The sequence below is a fragment of the Podarcis raffonei genome, chromosome 12 (assembly GCF_027172205.1).
Source record: "Podarcis raffonei isolate rPodRaf1 chromosome 12, rPodRaf1.pri, whole genome shotgun sequence".
Classification (NCBI taxonomy): Eukaryota; Metazoa; Chordata; class Lepidosauria; order Squamata; family Lacertidae; genus Podarcis; species Podarcis raffonei.
In genome coordinates this window covers 4,944,279-4,965,235 of record NC_070613.1, presented here as the reverse complement: position 1 = coordinate 4,965,235, position 20,957 = coordinate 4,944,279, and the positions used below count along the sequence as shown (strand labels likewise).

General features: G+C 48.4%; 1 protein-coding gene across 1 annotated transcript in view; it reads left to right on the top strand.

Moving 5' to 3' along the window:
- The window catches only part of PTH1R (parathyroid hormone 1 receptor), a 144,843-nt gene that overhangs the window by 77,617 nt on the left and 46,269 nt on the right, over positions 1–20,957 (top strand). Inside the window, exon 2 of the mRNA XM_053409660.1 lies at positions 7,184–7,289. Coding sequence (XP_053265635.1) covers positions 7,184–7,289 — 106 coding nt within the window. The remainder of the gene's footprint in view (positions 1–7,183; positions 7,290–20,957) is intronic.

The following is a 20,957-nucleotide window of genomic DNA, read 5'->3' as shown; positions in this document are numbered from 1 at the left end:
GAGTTGATTTGGGAATGCACATAGAGAGTTGTTCTCATGGACTTATTTCAGGAATATTTGGACTGTCTGAGTTACTGAGTTGTGCGCGTCAATACAGTGGTACCTCGGGTTAAGTACTTAATTCATTCTGGAGGTCCGTACTTAACCTGAAACTGTTCTTAACCTGAAGAAACACTTCAGCTAATGGGGCCTCCCGCTGCTGCCGCGCCACCGGAGCACAATTTCTGTTCTTATCCTGAAGCAAAGTTCTTAGCCTGAAGCACTATTTCTGGGTTAGCGGAGTCTGTAACCTGAAGCGTATGTAACCTGAAGCATATGTAACCCGAGGTACCACTGTATTGTTTTGGCATTGTATATATCAGGGATGTCCAACCGCTCGATCGCGATCTATTGTTCGATCGCGGGGGGTCCCTGGTTGATGACAGGACCTTGTCCCCCCCCCCCAAAAGAGCTCAACAACTTTGATGCAGTTTCCCCTAAAAATGCTTAATAACTCTGGTCAATCCAATGGGTATATCACTGCCAGTTTTTTTAATAGTTGGAGTAGATCGCAGTCTCTTGGAAGTTCGACGTGTCTGGTATATATTATTTAAGATTTCATGTACTACAAGGTGTCGAAGCGTCGCACATTATTAATGAATTTTGTAAACCACATACAGAGTTGTTAAATTTGCAAATGATCTCTCTGCTCCTTCGTGTAAAGGAGCAAAATGCATCTCTACCCTCCGATGCGCTCCAAAATTGTCATTGAAATTCTACTCAATCTTGATCCAGAGTAGAACTTGGACGTATAGTGAGCAGAGCAAAAGCACGGTGCAGGATTCCCATAAAAACCAGACCAGAGGCAATTGATATTTCATCCAGCAGAGCTTTACTGCTACTGAAGGCAGATGAGAATAATGGTCACCAATCCAATACATTCAGGATTGGCACTGTCCATCAGACATCCAGTTGCAGCAGTCTTAACTTAAACTTACAATAACTTATAATAAAACCGTAACACTAAGCATACGTTTCCAGGCTACATCAGGGTTGATCTCTTCCACTTAGCTTAACTGCCCTGACTATTCTTTAAATAGGTGTGCTCCGGTTAGCTTTTCCGCCGTTATATTTTACACTTTATGTCCTTTAATCTTCAATTCAGTTCTTAATTTAGGCTAAAGGTTGTAAACTCTTAAGTCTGCTAGCCGGATATCTGAGCACGTCGTTGTTCAATGAAAGCTCCACCTGGTTGCTCCAAAATCGGGCTTTCTTATCTAGGGGAGGGTCGCTGGTAAAGTGCGTCTGAGGGTCTCCTTCCCGTGCCTCACGGTCTGGTCTTGGGGTCCCCCTTCGACATCGCAGCGGGTCCTTACAGGTTCAGGAAGCCCTCCTGAACCTTTTGGGGGGTCACGAATCCTGCAGCCCCCCTTTCAACCCGTCGGTGAGTGCGCATCTCTCAGAGAACAATAGACATACAGTCATACCTCGGATTGAATATGCTTCATGTTGAGCGTGTTCGAGTTGCGCTCTGCAGCAACCCAGAAGTAACGGAGCACGTTACTTCCGGGTTTCACCGCTCGCGCATGCGCAGATGCTCAAAATAACATCACGTGCATGCGCAGAAGCAGCGAAAAGCGACATGCGTGTGCGCAGACGTGCCATCGCTAGTTACGATTGCTTCTGGATGCAAAGGGGGCTCAGAATGGATCCCGTTTGTATCCAGAGGTACCACTGTATGTCCAAAGCTGCCCCACAGCAAACAGGAAGCTGCAATTTATAATAAAGAATATCTGAAGGAGCGTCTCCACCCCCATCGTTCTACCCGGACACTGAGGTCCAGCACCGAGGGCCTTCTGGCGGTTCCCTCCCTGCGAGAAGTGAGGTTACAGGGAACCAGGCAGAGGGCCTTCTCGGTAGTGGCACCTGCCCTGTAGAACGCCCTCCCACCAGATGTCAAAGAGAACAACAACTACCAGACTTTTAGAAGACATCTGAAGGCAGCCCTGTTTAGGGAAGCTTTTAATGTTTCATGTATCAGTATTTTAATATTTTTTTGGAAGCCGCCCAGAGTGGCTGGGGAAGCCCAGCCAGATGGGCGGGGTATAAATAATAAATTATTATTATTATTATTATTATTATTATTATTATTATTATTAAGCGTGTTCTCTTTCATGGAGAGCACGTGTTGCAGTGGGGTCTAACAAGACATCCCATTGTTGCTGGGCGGGTAAAAGTTAGATGGCCACCATTGCGATTGGGCCAAACTGGGAGGGGTGGCTAACACCCCAGAGGACAGGATCACACTTCAAAATGACCTTGACAGATTAGAGAACTGGGCCAAAACAAACAAGATGAATTTTAACAGGGAGAAATGTAAAGTATTGCACTTGGGCAAAAAAAATGAGAGGCACAAATACAAGATGGGTGACATCTGGCTTGAGAGCACTACTTGTGAAAAGGATCTAGGAGTCTTGGTTGACCACCAACTTGACATGAGCTAACAGTGTGACGCGGCAGCTAAAAAAGCCAATGCAATTCTGGGCTGCATCAATAGGAGTATAGCATCTAGATCAAGGGAAGTAATAGTGCCACTGTATTCTGCTCTGGTCAGACCTCACCTGGAGTACTGTGTCCAGTTCTGGGCACCACAGTTCAAGAAGGACACTGACAAACTGGAACGTGTCCAGAGGAGGGCAACCAAAATGGTCAAAGGCCTGGAAACGATGCCTTATGAGGAACGGCTAAGGGAGCTGGGCATGTTTAGCCTGGAGAAGAGGAGGTTAAGGGGTGATATGATAACCATGTTCAAATATATAAAAGGATGTCACATAGAGGAGGGAGAAAGGTTGTTTTCTGCTGCTCCAGAGAAGCGGACACGGAGCAATGGATCCAAACTACAAGAAAGAAGATTCCACCTAAACATTAGGAAGAACTTCCTGACAGTAAGAGCTGTTTGACAGTGGAATTTGCTGCCAAGGAGTGTGGTGGAGTCTCCTTCTTTGGAGGTCTTTAAGCAGAGGCTTGACAACCATATGTCAGGAGTGCTCTGATGGTGTTTCCTGCATGGCAGGGGGTTGGACTCGATGGCCCTTGTGGTCTCTTCCAACTCTATGATTCTATGATTCTATGATTATGATGATTCCTCTTGTCATTGGGGAGAATTTTATGTTGCCATTTTGTGATTGACAGCCAAAATGTATATATTCCCTGCGTGCAGCATTGCGCTTCCTTTTTCGCTGCTCACATCGGATCACCTACCCACCCTCCCTCCCTCCCTCCCTATTTTTAGGGTTGTTTGCTTGACCTTGCTATGCCTGTCATGGGGTGGTCTACTTTGGGGGCAGGGGCCTGGTAGGAATTTAGTCCATTTGGCTGATTGGCTGGTGCCGTTTGGTTTTTGCCTAAAGGTAAAGGGACCCCTGACCATTAGGTCCGGTCGTGACCGACTCTGGGGTTGTGGCGCTCATCTCGCTTTATTGGCCGAGGGAGCCGGTGTACAGCTTCTGGGTCATGTGGCCAGCATGACTAAGCCGCTTCTGGCGAACCAGAGCAGCGCACGGAAATGCCATTTACCTTCCCGCCAAAGTGGTACCTATTTATCTACTTGCACTTTGCCGTGCTTTCGAACTGCTAGGAGCAGGGACCGAGCAATGGGAGCTCACCCCGTCGCGGGGATTCGAACTGCCGACCTTCTGATCGGCAAGTCCTAGGCCCTGTGGTTTAACCCACAGTGCCACCTGCGTACTGCGTAGCAAATCATCACAACTTGTAAGGTTGCGGTTAGGCATTGGTTTTATGAATTGGTTGGTGGCTGTGCCTGCCCCTCCAATGCTGCTGCTGCAAGGGTATTCCGTTAAAGGAATCCAGGGGCTCGCCATACTTTTGTCCGAACCCCTGTCAAGGGGCTAGGGCCACACAAGAGCCCCTGGGAGCATTTGGGGAGAGGTGATTGCATGGTACCCAGCTCCATCTTTCTCCCCAAAACGTTTTCCCTTTATGACTTTCGTGGGCATGCGAATGTCAGTCTGTCCCCTTGCAGGGTCAGATAGTCGCAACCAATGCCTAAGCAACCACAATTTTTTTGTATTTAAATAAAGTTGTGGCCAAAACTATGCCAAAAACCTTAAACAAAAATTCTGTGTGAATTGTGTTTTATTGGGGTGGCTTGGGGACCTCGACGTGCAACTTATAATAAGACTAAAACCTTAACTCTAAGCATACGATGTACCGAACACCAGGTTCTGGCCTTATTAGTATAGTCAGCATGACCTTGACAAAAGAGATAACAGAACCAGTTTAAGGCAGCTGTACTCAGCTTCTCCGAAGGAATAACCCAAACATCATGAACCTCCTGCTTCCTTCTTTCACACAGAGAGGCTTCCAGAACCCTCTTGAATTAAGTAGAATAGGAAAGATCTCTACACATCAGATCAATACTTTCTGCACCAAGAAATGCAAACTGGCAGAGATCTCCAATATGGAGGCAGAGCGATTTGGGGGGGGGGGCAAAGGTTTCACGAAACAGCAACCCCCTGGTTTTGTCTCTGCACCAGTCACATCCAGACAGGGAACTTGTTCCTTTTCCCTCCGCAGCCGTTTTTCGTCACGTGCTGCAACCCTGCCAGCGGATCAGCGTGGGGTGTCGAGTGACCAGGTGTGAAGGCAGGGACCCTTTTGTGTTCTCATTATTTATAATTGGCCGTTAGAAGTTGCCGTCTGATTCAGGAATCGTGAGTTGATTGCACACCTGCCCTTTAGCTGATTAATTAGAACAATTGCATTGGCATCTATTTGCATATGAACCAACCCAAAAGAGCAGGGCCTTTTTGAAATGTCAAAGGGGGTATAATTAACTTGCAATTCCACAGAGCCGCTATTCTTTGTGATTCTACCGCTGTCTAAAATTCAGTCACACCTGCAGCTTTTGTTCTGCTCATTTGCTTGTTGTTCCATTGTTCTACTGTCCTGTGATTTGCTGGTATGATCCCTATAAAGGAATATATGATAGAAGATAGATATTAGCATATCACAGAGGAACTCTGTCCCAAACAATAGTATAGAATCATAGAGTTGGACAGGACCCTGAGGATCATCCAGTCCAACCCTCTATAATAACAGAAATAAGCAGCTGCCCCATACAGGGATCGAACCTGCAACCTTGGCCTTATCAGCACCACGCTCTAACTAACTGAGCTATCCAGTGATCACATGGTATTGTGTTGTTGTTTAGTCGTTTAGTTGTGTCCGACTCTTCGTGACCCCCTGGACCAGAGCACGCCAGGCACTCCTGTCTTCCACTGCCTCCCGCAGTTTGGTCAAACTCATGCTGGTAGCTTCGAGAACACTGTCCAACCATCTCGTCCTCCGTCGTCCCCTTCTCCTTGTGCCCTCCATCTTTCCCAACATCAGGGTCTTTTCCAGGGAGGTGGCCAAAGTATTGGAGCCTCAGCTTCAAGATCTGTCCTTCCAGTGAGCACTCAGGGCTGATTTCCTTAAGAATGGAGAGGTTTGATCTTCTTGCAGTCCATGGGACTTTCAAGAGTCTCCTCCAGCACCAGAATTCAAAAGCATCCATTCTTCGGCGATCAGCCTTCTTTATGGTCCAGCTCTAACTTCCATAAATCACTACTGGGTAAACCATAGCTTTAACTATACGGACCTTTGTTGGCAAGGTGATGTCTCTGCTTCTTAAGATGCTGTCTAGGTTTGTCATTACTTTTCTCCCAAGAAGCAGGCAGCTTAATCACAGCTAAAGAAGCCATCCAACCTCAGCTTGAAAAAAACCCTTCAATGAAAGAGACTCCACCACCTTCTGAGGGAGTTCATTCCACAGCTCTTTCTGTCAGAAAGTTCTTCCTGAGGTTTAGTCGGAATCTCCCCTCCAGACCACGAGAAAGCAAGCTTGCTCCATCTTCGATGTGACAGCCCTTCAGATATTTGAAGGTGGTTATCATATCTCCTCTCAGCCTCCTCTTTTCCAGGATAAACATGCCCAGCTCCTTCAACCGTTCCTCATCAGGCTTGGTTTCCAGACCCCTGATCATCTTGGTCCCCTTCCTCCGCACACCTTCCAGCTTGTCAACATCCTTCTTAAATTGTACTGGCAGGAATTGGACACAGTATTCCAGGTGTGGTCTGCCCAAGGCAGACGAGAGCAGTACAGTGGTACCTTGGATCTCGGTCTTAATCCATTCCGGGAGTCCGTTCGACTCCCAAAACTATTCGAAAACCAAGGCGCAGCTTCTGATTGGCTGCAGGAGCTTCCTGCACTCAAGTGGAAGCGGCGTCGGACGTTCGGCTTCCGAAAAACGTTCACAAACCAGAACACTTACTTCCGGGTTTGCAGAATTCGGGAGCCAATTTGCTCAACAACTAAGCCGTTTCAGAACCAAGGTACCACAGTACTATGACTTCCTTGATGTGGGTTCTAGACTGCTGTCGATACAGCCTAGAATCGCATTCGCCTTTTTTGCTGCTGCATCACACTGTGGACTCGTGTTGAGCTTGTGGTCCACTAAGACCCCTAGATCCTTTTCACATGTATTGCTGCCAATCCAGATATCCCCCATCCTGTATTTCTGCTCCTGGTTAAAGGTAAAGGTAAAGGTAAAGGGACCCCTGACCATTAGGTCCAGTCGTGGCCGACTCTGGGGTTGCGGCGCTCATCTCGCTTTATTGGCCAAGGGAGCCAGCGTACATCTTCCGGGTCTTGTGGCCAGCAGGACTAAGCCGCTTCTGGCGAACCAGAGCAGCGCACGGAAACACCGTTTACCTTCCCGCCGGAGTGGTACCTATTGATCTACTTGCACTTTGACGTGCTTTCGAACTGCTAGGTTGGCAGGAGCAGGGACCGAGCAACAGGAGCTCACCCTGTTGCGGGGATTCGAACCACTGACCTTCTGATCGGCAAGTCCTAGGCTCTGTGGTTTAACCCACAGCGCCACCCGCGTCCCTGCCCAAGTGGTTATCCCTGCCCAAGTCAGAACCTTACATTTAGTCCTTTTGCGATACAGTCGTCTTTTGAAAATTACACCTCTCTGGTGGTTTTGTAGCCATTTCCCCAACCTAAATGATCTGGAGACAGTATTGCAGGCATGGGAGGGTCTCTTGCGCCCCACTGTCTCCCAACACTTTATTTGCGAAGCTTGCAGCAATAGACATATTGGCGATACTGACCTCTCTTTGCTCTGTCTCCTTTCAGGAGGATGTGGACGACGTCCTGACAAAGGAGGAGCAGATCTTCCTGCTGCTCAAAGCCAAGGCCAAGTGTGAGCGCCATATAAAGGCCAAAGGACCCAAACTGCAAGGTGAGTGAACCTCTCTCCTCCAGACTGTGGGGTGTGATACATAAGTAGCAGTCAAGTACAACATTCCTTGTCTTCCTAGAGTGGACATGCAGGAGAATGTTTGGTCCAGCCAGTCAAAAACTTCCTGCTTCCTCCTGGCCTGGATCATCCTTCCTTTAGCATGTGACGAGAGGTGGGTGTGGCCTTACCTGCCCAGGTAACAAAAGGACAAGGCACACAGCACACTTCCTTCTTTTCGACTCTCTTTGACTTCCTCCATTGCTGCACCAGCAGCTTTTTAGTTTTGGCGAATAAAGGGACTATCCTTAGCAGGGGTAGGCAAACTAAGGCCTGGGGGCCGGATCCGGCCCAATCGCCTTCTAAATCCAGCCCGCAGACGGTCCGGGAATCAGCATGTTTTTACATGAGTAGAATGAGTCCTTTTATTCAAAATGCATCTCTGGGTTATTTGTGGGGTATAGGAATTTGTTCGTGTTTTTTCCCCAAAATATAGTCCATCCCCCCACATGGTCTGAGGGATGGTGGACCGGCCCCCTGCTGAAAAAGGTTGCTGACCCCTGCCATATGGGATAGACCCACATGTATATATACTTTTCAACTAAGTCTGCCTTCAGGGATCCAACTGTGAACTGATGTGAGGAAACTTATTTTATATACTTTACACAAGATTGTGGTGTGATTATTCTTTTAAGAGGGATATAAAGGGACTTACCAGGAATCTAATAGCAAGAGGCTTAAACAAGCCTGCAACCAGCCATCTGCTGTATGTTTAAAATGGGAATGTAAAACTCTGCTAAGTAAAGGAACTTGCTAGCGCAGGTTAAAGGCAAAGGTAAAGGGACCCCTGACCGTTAGGTCCAGTCGTGGACGACTCTGGGTTAAACCACAGAGCCTAGGACTTGCCGATCAGAAGGTTGGCGGTTCGAATCCCCGTGATGGGGTGAGTTCCCGTTGCTCGGTCCCTGCTCCTGCCAACCTAGCAGTTCGAAAGCACGAAGTGCAAGTAGATAAATAGGTATCGCTCCGGCGGGAAGGTAAATGGCCCTTTACCTTTATACACAGATAATGTCTAGAATCATTCATGAGTGGTTCAGATTGCCAACTTTTTGCCTTTTAAAAAGAAATCAGCTTGCACATCTAATAGCAGCCTCATCTGCAGAAGTTCTGCCCCATCTCGTCATTTAAACCCCAAGCTAGGCCAAGATGGACTCCTTGGCCCTAGGTCACCCAACACACCTCGTGTAGCCGAGTGGGGATTAACCACTAAACCACCAATGCCATAACCACTAAACCATGCTGCCTCTCAGTCACTGCAGATGAAGACGCTGTTAATGACACAAGAGCAGACCCGGCTGTTTCCCCCAGTCAGTTGGCAACCAAATGCTGCTGTCCGCTTTCCCAAGAGTCATCAATCTGATGTATTTAGGGGTCCAAATTGCATGTGTCTGGCCCTGTCTGTCAAAATAACCAGGCCCCCACACCCACCACAGGGCTGGTTCAGTCTCGCGCATATATTTTCTATTTCGAGTTTCGTTTAATGGGTGCCAGATGCAGGGAGCCAGAGAGAGAGAGTGTGTGTGTCAGTTTGCAGAGGGTGTGTGTGTGTGTGCGTGTGTCTGTGTTTGTGACAAACTCTCAGTCCCTTGTCAATACTGCAGCTGTTCTTCATTGAAACCACGGAGAGCCTTGTTTGCCACCCAGAAAGCAGTTTTCCCTTTACAGTCCTAGCTGTGAGTCGCTCTGGGACGAGGCTGGGTCCCATGGTTATGAAAACATCCCTTTCCAAAAACAAAAGTTCATGTGTGTGTGTGTGTGTGTGTGTGTCCTGAAAACACACCGCACAGCCTTTTCTGCTTATTTCAGGATTCCTGCTCCCACCCACTTTAACCACATCCTGGTGGATCTTCATTACATCAGCCAATTAACACCTCATTGAGACTCCCTTCCACCTCTGGTGCTTTTTCCTGTACTTTTGACCTCAGAGTAGACCTGCAGTAAGACACAGCAGTGGGCCCCCCCCCCCGTTTGGGGGCTCTAAAACCCACATCTGCAGAATCATCTTGCTGGAAGGGACCACAAAGGACTTCTAGTCTAACCCCACTGCAATGCAGAAATCTTTTTGCCCAACATGGGGGACTCAAAACCATGAGCCTAAGAGTAAGAGTCTTCCCAGAAGCAGGTAGGTAGCCGTGTTGGTCTGCCATAGTTGAAACAAAATTTTAAAATTCCTTCCAGTAGCACCTTCTTGTTGTTGTTTAGTCGTTTAGTCGTGTCCGCCTCTCTGTGACCCCCTGGACCAGAGCATGCCAGGCACTTCTGTCTTCCACTGCCTCCCGCAGTTTGGTCAAACTCATGCTGGTAGCTTCGAGAACACTGTCCCGCCACCTCATCCTCTGTCCTCCCCTTCTCCTTGTGCCCTCCATCTTTCCCAACATCAGGGTCTTTTCCAGGGAATCTTTTCTTTTCATGAGGTGGCCAAAGTCTTGGAGCCTCAGCTTCAGGACCTGTCCTTCCAGTGAGCACTCAGGGCTGATTTCCTTCAGAATGGAGAGGTTTGATCTTCTTGCAGTCCATGGGACTCTCCAGAGTCTCCTCCAGCACCATAATTCAAAAGCATCCATTCTTTGGCGATCAGCCTTCTTTATGGTCCAGCTCTCACTTCCATACATCACGACTGGGAAAACCATAGCTTTTACTATACGGACCTTTGTCGGCAAGGTGATGTCTCTGCTTTTTAAGATGCTGTCTAGGTTTGTCATTGCTTTTCTCCCAAGAAGCAGGCGTCTTTTAATTTCGTGACTGCTGTCACCATCTGCAGTGATCATGAAGCCCAAGAAAGTAAAATCTCTCACTGCCTCCATTTCTTCCCCTTCTATTTGCCAGGAGGTGATGGGCCCAGTGGCCATGATCTTCGTTTTTTTGATGTTGAGCTTCAGACCATATTTTGCGCTCTCCTCTTTCACCCTCTATTGGTATGAGCTTTTGTGTGCACGCACACTTCTTGCACACGAAAGCTCATACGAATAACAAACTTAGTTGGTCTCTAAGGTGCTACTAAGGGACGTGGGTGGCACTGTGGGTTAAACCACAGAGCCTAGGACTTGCCGATCAGAAGGTCGGCGGTTTGAATCCCCGCGATGGGGTGAGCTCCCGTTGGTCAGTCCCTGCTCCTGCCAACCTAGCAGTTCGAAAGCACATCAAAGTGCAAGTAGATCAATAGGTACCACTCTGGCGGGAAGGTAAACGGCATTTCCATGCACTGCTCTGGCCACATGACCCGGAAGTTGTATGCCGGCTCCCTCGGCCAGTAAAGCGAGATGAGCGCCGCAACCCCAGAGTCTGCCACGACTGGATCTAACGGTCAGGGATCCCTTTACCTTTAAGGTGCTACAGGAAGGAATTTTTAAATTTTGTTTCCCTGAAGCAGCCTCTGAGAGCTAAGAATCCTAGATCAGCAGAGAGACAGAGGCAAAGGGGACGAGGGGACAAATGTGAACACCTTGATTTCCGGACAGCTCTGTCGTTCAGAGCAGCTGAGCTTGCCAGATCTGCTTTCAGGACCTTAGATCTGAGCTGTCCACTCTCTCTAGAGAGGTATTTTTATATGCAACGGCTGCAGCCCGGACATTGGTGGCAAAGGGGTGGAAGGAAGAAAAAGCCCCAACAATAACGGACTGGCATAATAAACTACAAGAATTTGCTGAAATGGCGCAGTTGACAAATAGCCTGAGAGGCAATTCAAAACAAAAAATTATGGAAAAATAGGATAGATATAAGAAATACGTTCAAAAATATAGTAAAGGTTCGCTCTCTATGCTAGCATTCGATTGACGTTGGAGAGAAATTGAATTGAGAATCAAGATTAAGGGTACATATTGATATTGGAATGTATTAGATAAAATGTAAAGAAATATACAATAATAAGAGTACATTCATTTATTTTAAAAAAAGAATATACAATGAAATTGACAGGAAGTCCATAGTGTTGGTGCAAATACTATTTTGAAATGGCTTTATGTCTTTGTTTTTTCTTTCTTTCTTCAGGTACATAAATTTGGTATATAAAGTTTGAATACATGTTGGAAATTATATTATAATATGCCCTGTAATGTAATATGATAATGTATACATATGTGACATAAAGGTAAAGGTAAAGGTACCCCTGCCCGTACGGGCCAGTCGTGTCCGACTCTAGGGTTGTGCGCTCATCTCACTTAAGAGGTCGGGGGACAGCGCTATCTGGAGACACTTCCGGGTCACGTGGCCAGCGTGACGAAGCTGCTCTGGCGAGCCAGCACCAGCGCAGCACACGGAAACACCGTTACCTTCCCGCTATAAAGCGGTACCTATTTATCTACTTGCACTTGGGGGTGCTTTCGAACTGCTAGGTGGGCAGGAGCTGGGACCGAAAGATGGGAGCTCACCCCGCCGCGGGGATTCGAACCGCCGACCATGCGATTGGCAAGTCCTAGGCACTGAGGTTTTACCCACAGTGCCACCCGCGTCCCAATATGTGGCATAAGAACGTTTAATAATAATAATAATAATCTGAGCTGTCCAACAGATCTGATTTTGTAAAAGGGTTCCAATGAATGTGCTGCACACTTGGAACAGGGATTGGAGGAAGGAAAGAGAGAGAGGGAAGGGATTTCCCACTTAAGGGCCACAATGAAGGTGAAAATTGCCTGGAAGGAAAGCCAAGCTAGGAGAGGGGCTTTGAACAAAGCGAGAGCGGGAGAGTGTCTATAGAAATCGGATGTTCTTTCCTACCACTCTCCCAAGCTTGTAAGAGCTGTCAGGTCCGCTTAGGCCCTGGGGTCTGTGTCCTGTTTGTTTTAATGAGCGAGATGAAGTCATACATAATTAAGAGAATGTACAGACACTTGGCCAAAACGTTCAGAAGTGGCTTTGGAGTGTTCCATAGACTCGTTGGTTTTTTCCCGTTTTTTGCTTTAAGATGCAATCCGATATATTAACACAGACAAGGTGGCTCTGGAAATGGGTAGCAAATCAATTGTGCAAGACCTTTCAGCCAAGAAGAACTTCCTGACAGTAAGAGCTGTTCAACAGTGGAATTTGCTGCCAAGGAGTGTGGTGGAGTCTCCTTCTTTGGAGGTCTTTAAGCAGAGGCTTGACAACCATATGTCAGGAGTGCTCTGATGGTGTTTCCTGCTTGGCAGGGGGTTGGACTCGATGGCCCTTGTGGTCTCTTCCAACTCTATGATTCTATGATTCTAAGAGGAAAAGCTTTCTGACAGTGAGATTTGTTTGAGAGGGGAAAGGTCTCCCTGAGGAGGTTCTCCACTCTCCTTCCTTGGCGATTTTTAAGCAGATGTTGGATGATTTAGCTGAGATTCCTCCAATGTAAGGGGTTCGACTGGACGACTCTTGGGGTCCCCTTCAACTCTAGAATCCCATGATTATATCGTTCTAAGAGGTTCCTCAAGGAGGTTTGAGGGAAAAGGGCCACCCAGATGGGTTTTGCCTCCTGAAACCAGCTCCTCACCACCTCCACTTTTAGATACTGGTGGAAAACCAGTCTCCCTACTTGGCTGAGAGCCAATGGTGGTGTAATGGTTAAAGTGTTTGTCTAGGACCTGGGAGACCAGGGTTCGAATCCCCACCCGGCCCCATGAACCTGATAAAATGTGCAGAAGAGAACCATGGATCTTGAACACCTTGGAGGAAAAGGTAGTAGAGAAATGTCGCAAATGAATAAATACTGACCTACTTAAATCATAATCATTTTACAAATTGGATGCTCAGAATCCCAAGATTTCACTCTACCCCTCCATGGTTTCCCTAAATATTCTTTTCAAACTGCATCGTATCATTTTATTTATTTATTCATACATACATACATACATACATACATACATACATACCCCGCCCATCTGGCTGGGTTTCCCCAGCCACTCTGGGCGGCTTCCAACAGAATATTAAAATACAATAACCTATTAAAGATTAAAAGCTTCTCTAAACAGGGCTGCCTTCAGATGTCTTCTAAATTTCAGGTAGTTGTTTTTCTCTTTGACATCTGGTGGTAGGGCGTTCCGCAGGGCGGGTGCCACTACTGAGAAGGCCCTTCTCCATATTTTCTTAAAACTAAATAATTCTCGCTTCATTGCAAGTGTTGTTGTTTTTTTACAACCCTGCCTATGTTTTTAATTGCTTAGAGCATTCTTTCAAGTAACTTATAAAATTTCCCCATTCTTTATTTAATCTATTGTGCTCTTGATCTCTGATTTCCCCAGTCTGATTTTCTCCATTGTCCACCATCTTTATCAACCATTCTTCTTTTGTAGGTAATTTATCCTCCCATCTTTGGGCAAATAGCACCCGCGCAGCTGTTGTTGCATACACTATGTTCTGATAACTTTTAACCCAGCCAGGGTGTTATGTACTGAGTTGAATAGGATCCAAAATGCAGGAGTCTGATTGGTCCTAGAACAATAGGATTCAGAACGCAGCAGTCTGATTGGTCCACAGGAGCCACCCAATCCATCTCCAGGTGGAAGTGAATCCGCAACCTGATTGGCTTACAGGAGAATCCCGGAATTAGCCAATCACATGGCGCCCATTTTGTAAATGATGTATATAAAGCAGACATTCTGGGGGAACTTCCATTCCTCCTCACCGCTATGAGCTGAATAAGGAGCATGAAATCCACTCTCGACTCCGAGTATATTTCACAGATTCAACAAAGAGATTACAGCCAATGCCTTGTAAAAACCTATCAATGTTAATGGGACTAGATAAGCTTGTATTCGATAGGCGGCAGCAAACGCTGACAAAATAATTCCAGCAGAACGGCGGTCACTGTCCCAAGTTTTACCCTTCTAAAGAGAAAAGGACAAACGATCAGCTTGTCAGTGTCTCCCCGCAAACCAGAAAGTGTCCTTTCTTATGTACCGTAAGTTAGACAAATCCTCAGCTTGGAAATGAACAGTCTGGTGAAGGACGTGAATGATCCCCAGAAGACAGGGAAATATCTCCACGGTTTGCAGTGGAAGTCACTTCCAAAATAACTTTTACAGACGGGGACGTAAAGGAGCGGCAAGGTTTCTTGGGGTGGGGGTACAATGTCCAGATGCTAGAGACCAGATCGCCTCCGACCTTGAAAGCATGAAGGGAAGCACAACAGTCTCTGTCATTCTTGAACGAAGCCCAAATAGCCAGGAATGGAACTATCGGAGAGCAGGAATATTCCTCAGTCCACATTTTGCAAACAGGCCGACCTAATTCATACCTCCTGGAGTAATACATGGGTTTGAACACACACACACCGGATTTCATGCGCCTCTGACTTTTGCCCTAAAATTCTCACATACCCTCCAACATTTACTCCAATGAAAACCTTATTCCTCTTAATAAGGAGGGAGGGAGGGACCCAAAAACCAAACCTCCATTTAAGAGGGGAGCCACATGGAATCGATTCCATTGTGGAGCTGCTGCAATCGAGGGGCTCGTAAAATTGTACTGACTCCACCCGTCCTGCTTGTGATGTTCCTGGGGAGCACAGATCTCCCGTAAAACTTTGGTGGCCGTTCCGTAATTCTCTCCAGGTCTTAATCGTGAACGAAAGCACTTAATTAGCGAAATGAGAGCCGTTCTTGAGGCTCGATCGTCGTGGCTCTTCCTCGAGGGAGAAGGAGGAATGACTTGGGAGCAAGAGAGGAATTAAATAAGTGCATGAATCTGAATTGTAGCATTGGTAAAAGGTAAAGGGACCCCTGACCATTAGGTCCAGACGTGGCCGACTCTGGGGTTGCGGCACTCATCTCGCTTTATTGGCCGAGGGAGCCGGCATACAGCTTCCGGGTCATGTGGCCAGCATGACTAAGCCGCTTCTGGTGAACCAGAGCAGCGCACGGAAACGCCGTTTACCTTCTCGCCAGAGTGGTACCTATTTATCTACTTGCACTTTGATGTGCTTTCGAATTGCTAGGTTGGCAGGAGCAGGGACCGAGCAACGGGAGCTCACCCCGTCGCGGGGATTCGAACCGCCGACCTTCTGATCGGCAAGTCCTAGACTCTGTGGTTTAACCCACAACACCACCCGCATCCCATTGTAGCATTGGAAGGGACCCCAAAGGCCATCTACTCCAACCCCCTGCCATGCAGGAATCTCAGCGAAAGCATCCATGAAAAGATGGACAGCCAACCTCTTCTTAAAAACCTCCATGGAAGGAGAGTCTACAACTTCCAGAGGGAAACCGTCTGGGTGTCAAACAGCTCTGACTGCCAGAAAGTTCTTCCTTTTGTTTAAGCCCCTTCCGCCCTTCAGCGGAGGCGGGGTTGCAGGATTCACGGCCCCACCACACACACGGTGGCTGGAGCCCCCACGCGATTGGGGGGATTCCTGGCCGCGTCACCCCCTGGCCAGCCAATCGGAAGCAGCCAAGCCACTTCCGCCATTCGGAGGAGGTGGAGTTGCGGGCTTCAAGGCCCCAGCCCCTGCGCGATTGGGGGGGATTCCCAACCGCGTCACCCCCTGGCCAGCCAATCGGCTGGCTCTGGAGGCGTGGTTTGCCCTATTTAAGATCTCCCTCTTTGCCGCCTGCCAGCTGTTCTGGTTTTTCCCACCCTCCTGCCCTATAAGGTTTTCGTTCCTTGACCTTGCTATGGACCTCGGTTGCTTGCCACTGAGGGGCCTGGTAGGAATTTTTCCACTTGGCAAATTGGCACCAGCCACTTGGTTTTTGCCTGCCTCGTTGCAAATCGTCACAACTTTCTGGGTATTGGCGGTTAGGCATTGGTATTGTTCTGTAGATGGAAGAGGGGAGGAAGCGCCATCACCTGCCCCACATATTGAAGGGTAGTCCGATAAAGGATTCTGGGGGGCGTGGCCCTGTCTGAAGCCTGGGGAGGTGAGGGCCTAAGGCACGCCCCCTTTCGGTGACCCTGGGGGAGTTCCTAGTTGATGTGCACCAGCAGGACTCCCCCTACTGGTGGTTAACCCTTCCCGGACTTCAAGCAGACGGGCTGAAGTCGGATACAGTGGTACCTCGGGTTAAGTACTTAATTCATTCTGGAGGTCCGTTTTTAACCTGAAACTGTTCTTAACCTGAAGCAGCACTTTAACTAATGGGACCTCCTGCTGCCACTGCACCGCCAGTGCGCAATTTCTGTTCTCATCCTGAAGCAAAGTTCTTAACCCGAGGTACTATTTCTGGGTTAGCGGAGTCTGTAACCTGAAGCGTATGTAACCCGAGGTACCACTGTATAGTCGGTTAGGACCAATGCCTAAGCCAATACCTCTCATCACCTGTAACCAATATAGTGGTACCTCTGGATGCGAACAGGATCCGTTCCGGAGCCCCGTTTGCGTCCTGAAGCGAACATAGCACGCTTCTGCGCAGGTCACGTTTTGCTGCTTCCATGCATGCGCGTGACGTCGCGAGCGGCGAAACCCGGAAGTAATGCGTTCCGTTACTTTTTTGGGTTGTAGACCGCAAATTACTGCAGACTCTCGGAGGGGACACAGGTGGCGCTGTGGGTTAAACCACAGAGCCTAGGACTTGCCGATCAGAAGGTTGGCGGTTCGAATCCCTGTGACGGGGTGAGCTCCTGTTGCTCGGTCCCAGCTCCTGCCCACCTAGCAGTTCGAAAGCATGTCAAAGTGCAAGTAGATAAATAGGTACCGCTCCGGCGGGAAGGTAAACGGCATTTCCGTGGGCTGCTCTGGTTCGCCAGAAGCGGCTTAGTCATGCTGGCCACATGACCCGGAAGCTATACGCCTGCTCCCTCGGCCAATAAAGCAAGATGAGTGCCGCAATCCCAGAGTCGGGCACGACTGGACCCTTTACCTTTACTCGGGGGGGAGGCTGCCCCCCCTGCTTCCTTCTCCCACTGAAGCTCCATCTCTGCAAATTATTGCACCGACTCTCACGTGTACGTCTGTCCAGGTAAGGAAGAGGCACGACTGGAGCTTCAGGAAAGGCGGAAACACTCATCAAATTGTGGAATTGTAGAGTTGGAAGGGAATCTCTGCTAAAGAAACCCTTGCAGATGGCCGTCTGGTTTCAAGAAGGGTGCGAAACGGGCAGTGAGGGGTGCTTGGCCCGTGGTGGGAGAGGGGTGTGTGGCCAAGGAGGAACTGTCACCAAGGGCCACATAGAGAGGAGAGGAGGGCCACACCTTCCCACGTCCCAGAGCCTCCAGCTTTTGCGGTATCGACTCATTTTCCAGCCCTCTGAACGTTTCCCATATGCAGCCCTTGGCTCAGGTTTCCAGGGAGGGAAAACCCGAGAAAGACTTGTGGTTTTTTTCCTTTAAAAAAAAAAACCTAGAGCAGAAAAATTGTCCCCACAAGGCTGCGGTTTGCTTGCTTGCTTTTTAAATTTAGCTCCCAGATGAAAGGCGTCCCGGAGGAGCAGGAAACCCCCAAACGCCGTGTGTTTCTCGAGACGTAGGTAAACATGACGTCGCGACCTCGGCGGTGGGCATGAGGTGCCCATCCCAAAATGTGGCCCTGGAAGGAGATGAAGAGAAATAAGCAGCCCTGTACCGTCCAGGCCCCCACCCAACCCCCTTCTCCCGTTGCTTTTTATGAATTAGGAGCCTGTGTGTTGACCACGGTTTGGAAAGGAAGAAGGGACATTTTGCGGAAAAGGCAGAGAGAGAAGGAGGCGCTTCACAAAAGCCTGTTATTAACACCAAACTTCCAGGCTTGCAGAGTGGCTATTCTGGGTGCCGCTCGACTGTTTCCATCTTAGCTCGGGTCCGTCCCGTCCGTCCCGCCTCCTTCCCCAAATAAATAAATCTCTTATTTGCTAGGGCAAAGCATCACCTTGGACGGATGAAAATAGGAATACGTTCGTGGACTTTGGCTCATTGTCTTCAGGCCCCCCTCCCTGAGGGTGGGCACACACACTTATTTCACAGTCTCGAAAGTTATTTTCTGCCTCCCGGGTTTCTGCAGCTGCCTGCCTGCCATTCGCTGATTCAAAATGAAAGAATTGTGAGTTGGTTTTAAGGGTGCCGTATTTTTCGCTCCATAAGACGCACCTAGTTTTTAGAGGAGGGAAACAAGGGGCGGGGGAATATTCTGAACGAAACAGTGGATGTATGATTTTTGTGGTTCATGCTGTGGCCACAGACATGATATGTGATCTGATGGTGAGTTTGGGGTAGCCCAATGCAAAAATCCTGAGAATCCATGTGCTTCCGTGCTTTGTAACCACGTTTTTACGCCATTGCGGCCCCATGAAACAGTAGATGCGTGATTTTTTTGGTGCAGGCTGTACTCCACCGGGAGCCAGTGCAGCTGGTATAGCCCTGGGTGAATGTGATCCCGCGGCGAAGACCCCGTAAGGAGTCTCGCCGCGGCATTCTGCACCCGCTGGAGTTTCTGGGTCAGTCTCAAGGGCAGCCCCACATAGAGCGAGTTACAATAATCCAGTCTGGAGGTGACCTTCACGTGGATCACAGTGGCTAGGTCAGGGCAAGAGAGGTAAGGAGCCAACTGCTTAGCTTGATGGAGATGAAAAAATGCCGCCTTTGTTATAGCTGCAATCTGGAGGTCATGGAGGTGAACGCTACCAATGGTTACTAGCCATCACGACTCTGCTCTTGTCTCCACGGTTGGAGGAAGCAATTCTTCTGAACACTGGGGGTCTTGTGTTCGGATCCTGCTTTGCAGGTTTCCATTGGGGAAATCTGCTTGGCCACTGTGAGAGCAAGGATGCTGGACTCGATGGGCCGCTGGCTTAATCCAGCAGGTCCTTGTTGTTGTTGTTTAGTCGTTTAGTCGTGTCCGACTCTTCGTGACCCCCTGGACCAGAGCACGCCAGGCACTCCTGTCTTCCACTGCCTCCCGCAGTTTGGTCAAACTCAGGCTGGTAGCTTCAAGAACACTGTCCAACCATCTCGTCCTCTGTCGTCCCCTTCTCCTTGTGCCCTCCATCTTTCCAACATCAGGGTCTTTTCCAGGGAGTCGTCTCTTCTCATGAGGTGTCCAAAGTATTGGAGCCTCAGCTTCACGATCTGTCCTTCCAGTGAGCACTCAGGGCTGATTTCCTTCAGAATGGAGAGTTTGATCTTCTTGCAGTCAATGGGACTCTCAAGAGTCTCCTCCAGCACCAGAATTCAAAAGCATCCATTCTCCGGTGATCAGCCTTCTCTATGGTCCAGCTCTCACTTCCATACATCACTACTGGGAAAACCATAGCTTTAACTATACAGGCAAGGTGATGTCTCTGCTTTTTAAGCAGGTCCTTTCTATGTTCTTAAGGCCAGCAAAAGTTCTTGGTAGCCATTTGACACAGACCCGATTCATGCTCATCCTCTCCTCCCCACGCCCCGCCGAAATAATTTGGGCTGCTTTGCCCCTTTTCTCTCCAACCCACGGCCTGTCCTTCCCGTAATGGGCTGACCACAAGGGCACAGCGTATCCCGGCTTGCGGTCTCTGCTGCCTCGTCCGCCGTGCCAGAGAAACCCAGGGATGATTTATTATTCCGCCCTCCTGGATAAACACCTCGGCACCTTGTTTGCTTTTTTGCTTCCCGGCCAGAGCGTTTGTGCAGATGGTTTCAATGTGCTCTTTTCGCATCGAGGCAGAGCTTGTGGCAAATGCAAACCTGGGGCAGAGAGGAAACACAAAGCAATTGAGCCAGGAGAATCCCACTTATTATCAAGGCTAGTTATTAAGAGTGATTTAAAAAATGATCAGAGCCCTGAAAGGTGGATCAGAGTGTCTATCTCAGGGATGGGGAACCTCAAGGCTGGAGGCAGAATGTGGCCCTCCAAACCTGTTTACCTGGCCCTTGAGAATCTCCCCAAGCTGTGGTCTAAACCACAGAGCCTAGGGCTTGCCGATCGGAAGGTTGGCGGTTCGAATCCCCACGACGGGGTGAGCTCCCGTTGCTTGGTCCCTGCTCCTGCCAACTTAGCAGTTTGAAAGCACATCAAAGTGCAAGTAGATAAATAGGTACCACTCCGGTGGGAAGGTAAACGGTGTTTCCATGCGCTGCTCTGGTTTGCCAGAAGCGGCTTAGTCATGCTGGCCACATGACCCGGAAAAACTGTCTGCAGACAAACGTCAGCTCCCTCGGCCAGTAAAGCGAGGTGAGCGCCACAACCCCAGAGTCGTTCACGACTGGACTTAACTGTCAGGGGTCCTTTACCTTTACCTTTTACACACCCTTTCTTTCTACACCCCTTTCCTTGCCATGCTTCATAATTTCCTGGGGTGTTTTTGCCTGTCCACAATGTCCCTTTGTTTTTTGTTTGTTTTTCTATTTTTTATTTTATTTTATGTGCGGACAAACAGACATAACACGCAGACATACATTATATAGCAAATAAAGAAAAATAATAAAAAATAAACAGAAAAGAAATAACAGTGTTAACAAAAGAGACCATAGCAAAAAAAAAAAAAAAACATTCCTCAAAAATACTCTAATGAACAATATATTTTAACCAAATTTCAAATCCATTTTCTTTGTTGACTTCCCCCATCCTCTACACGGGTCTAATATTGACCATAATAATCTGCTTCCTTTTGTCTTTAAACTTTAAAACATCAGTCACTAAAAACTTCCCTAAACAGGGCTGCCTTCAGATGTCTTCTAAATGTTATATAGTTGTTTATTTCTTTGACATCTGATGGGAGGGCATTCCACAGGGCGGGCGCCACCACCAAGAAGGCCCTCTGCCTGGTTCCC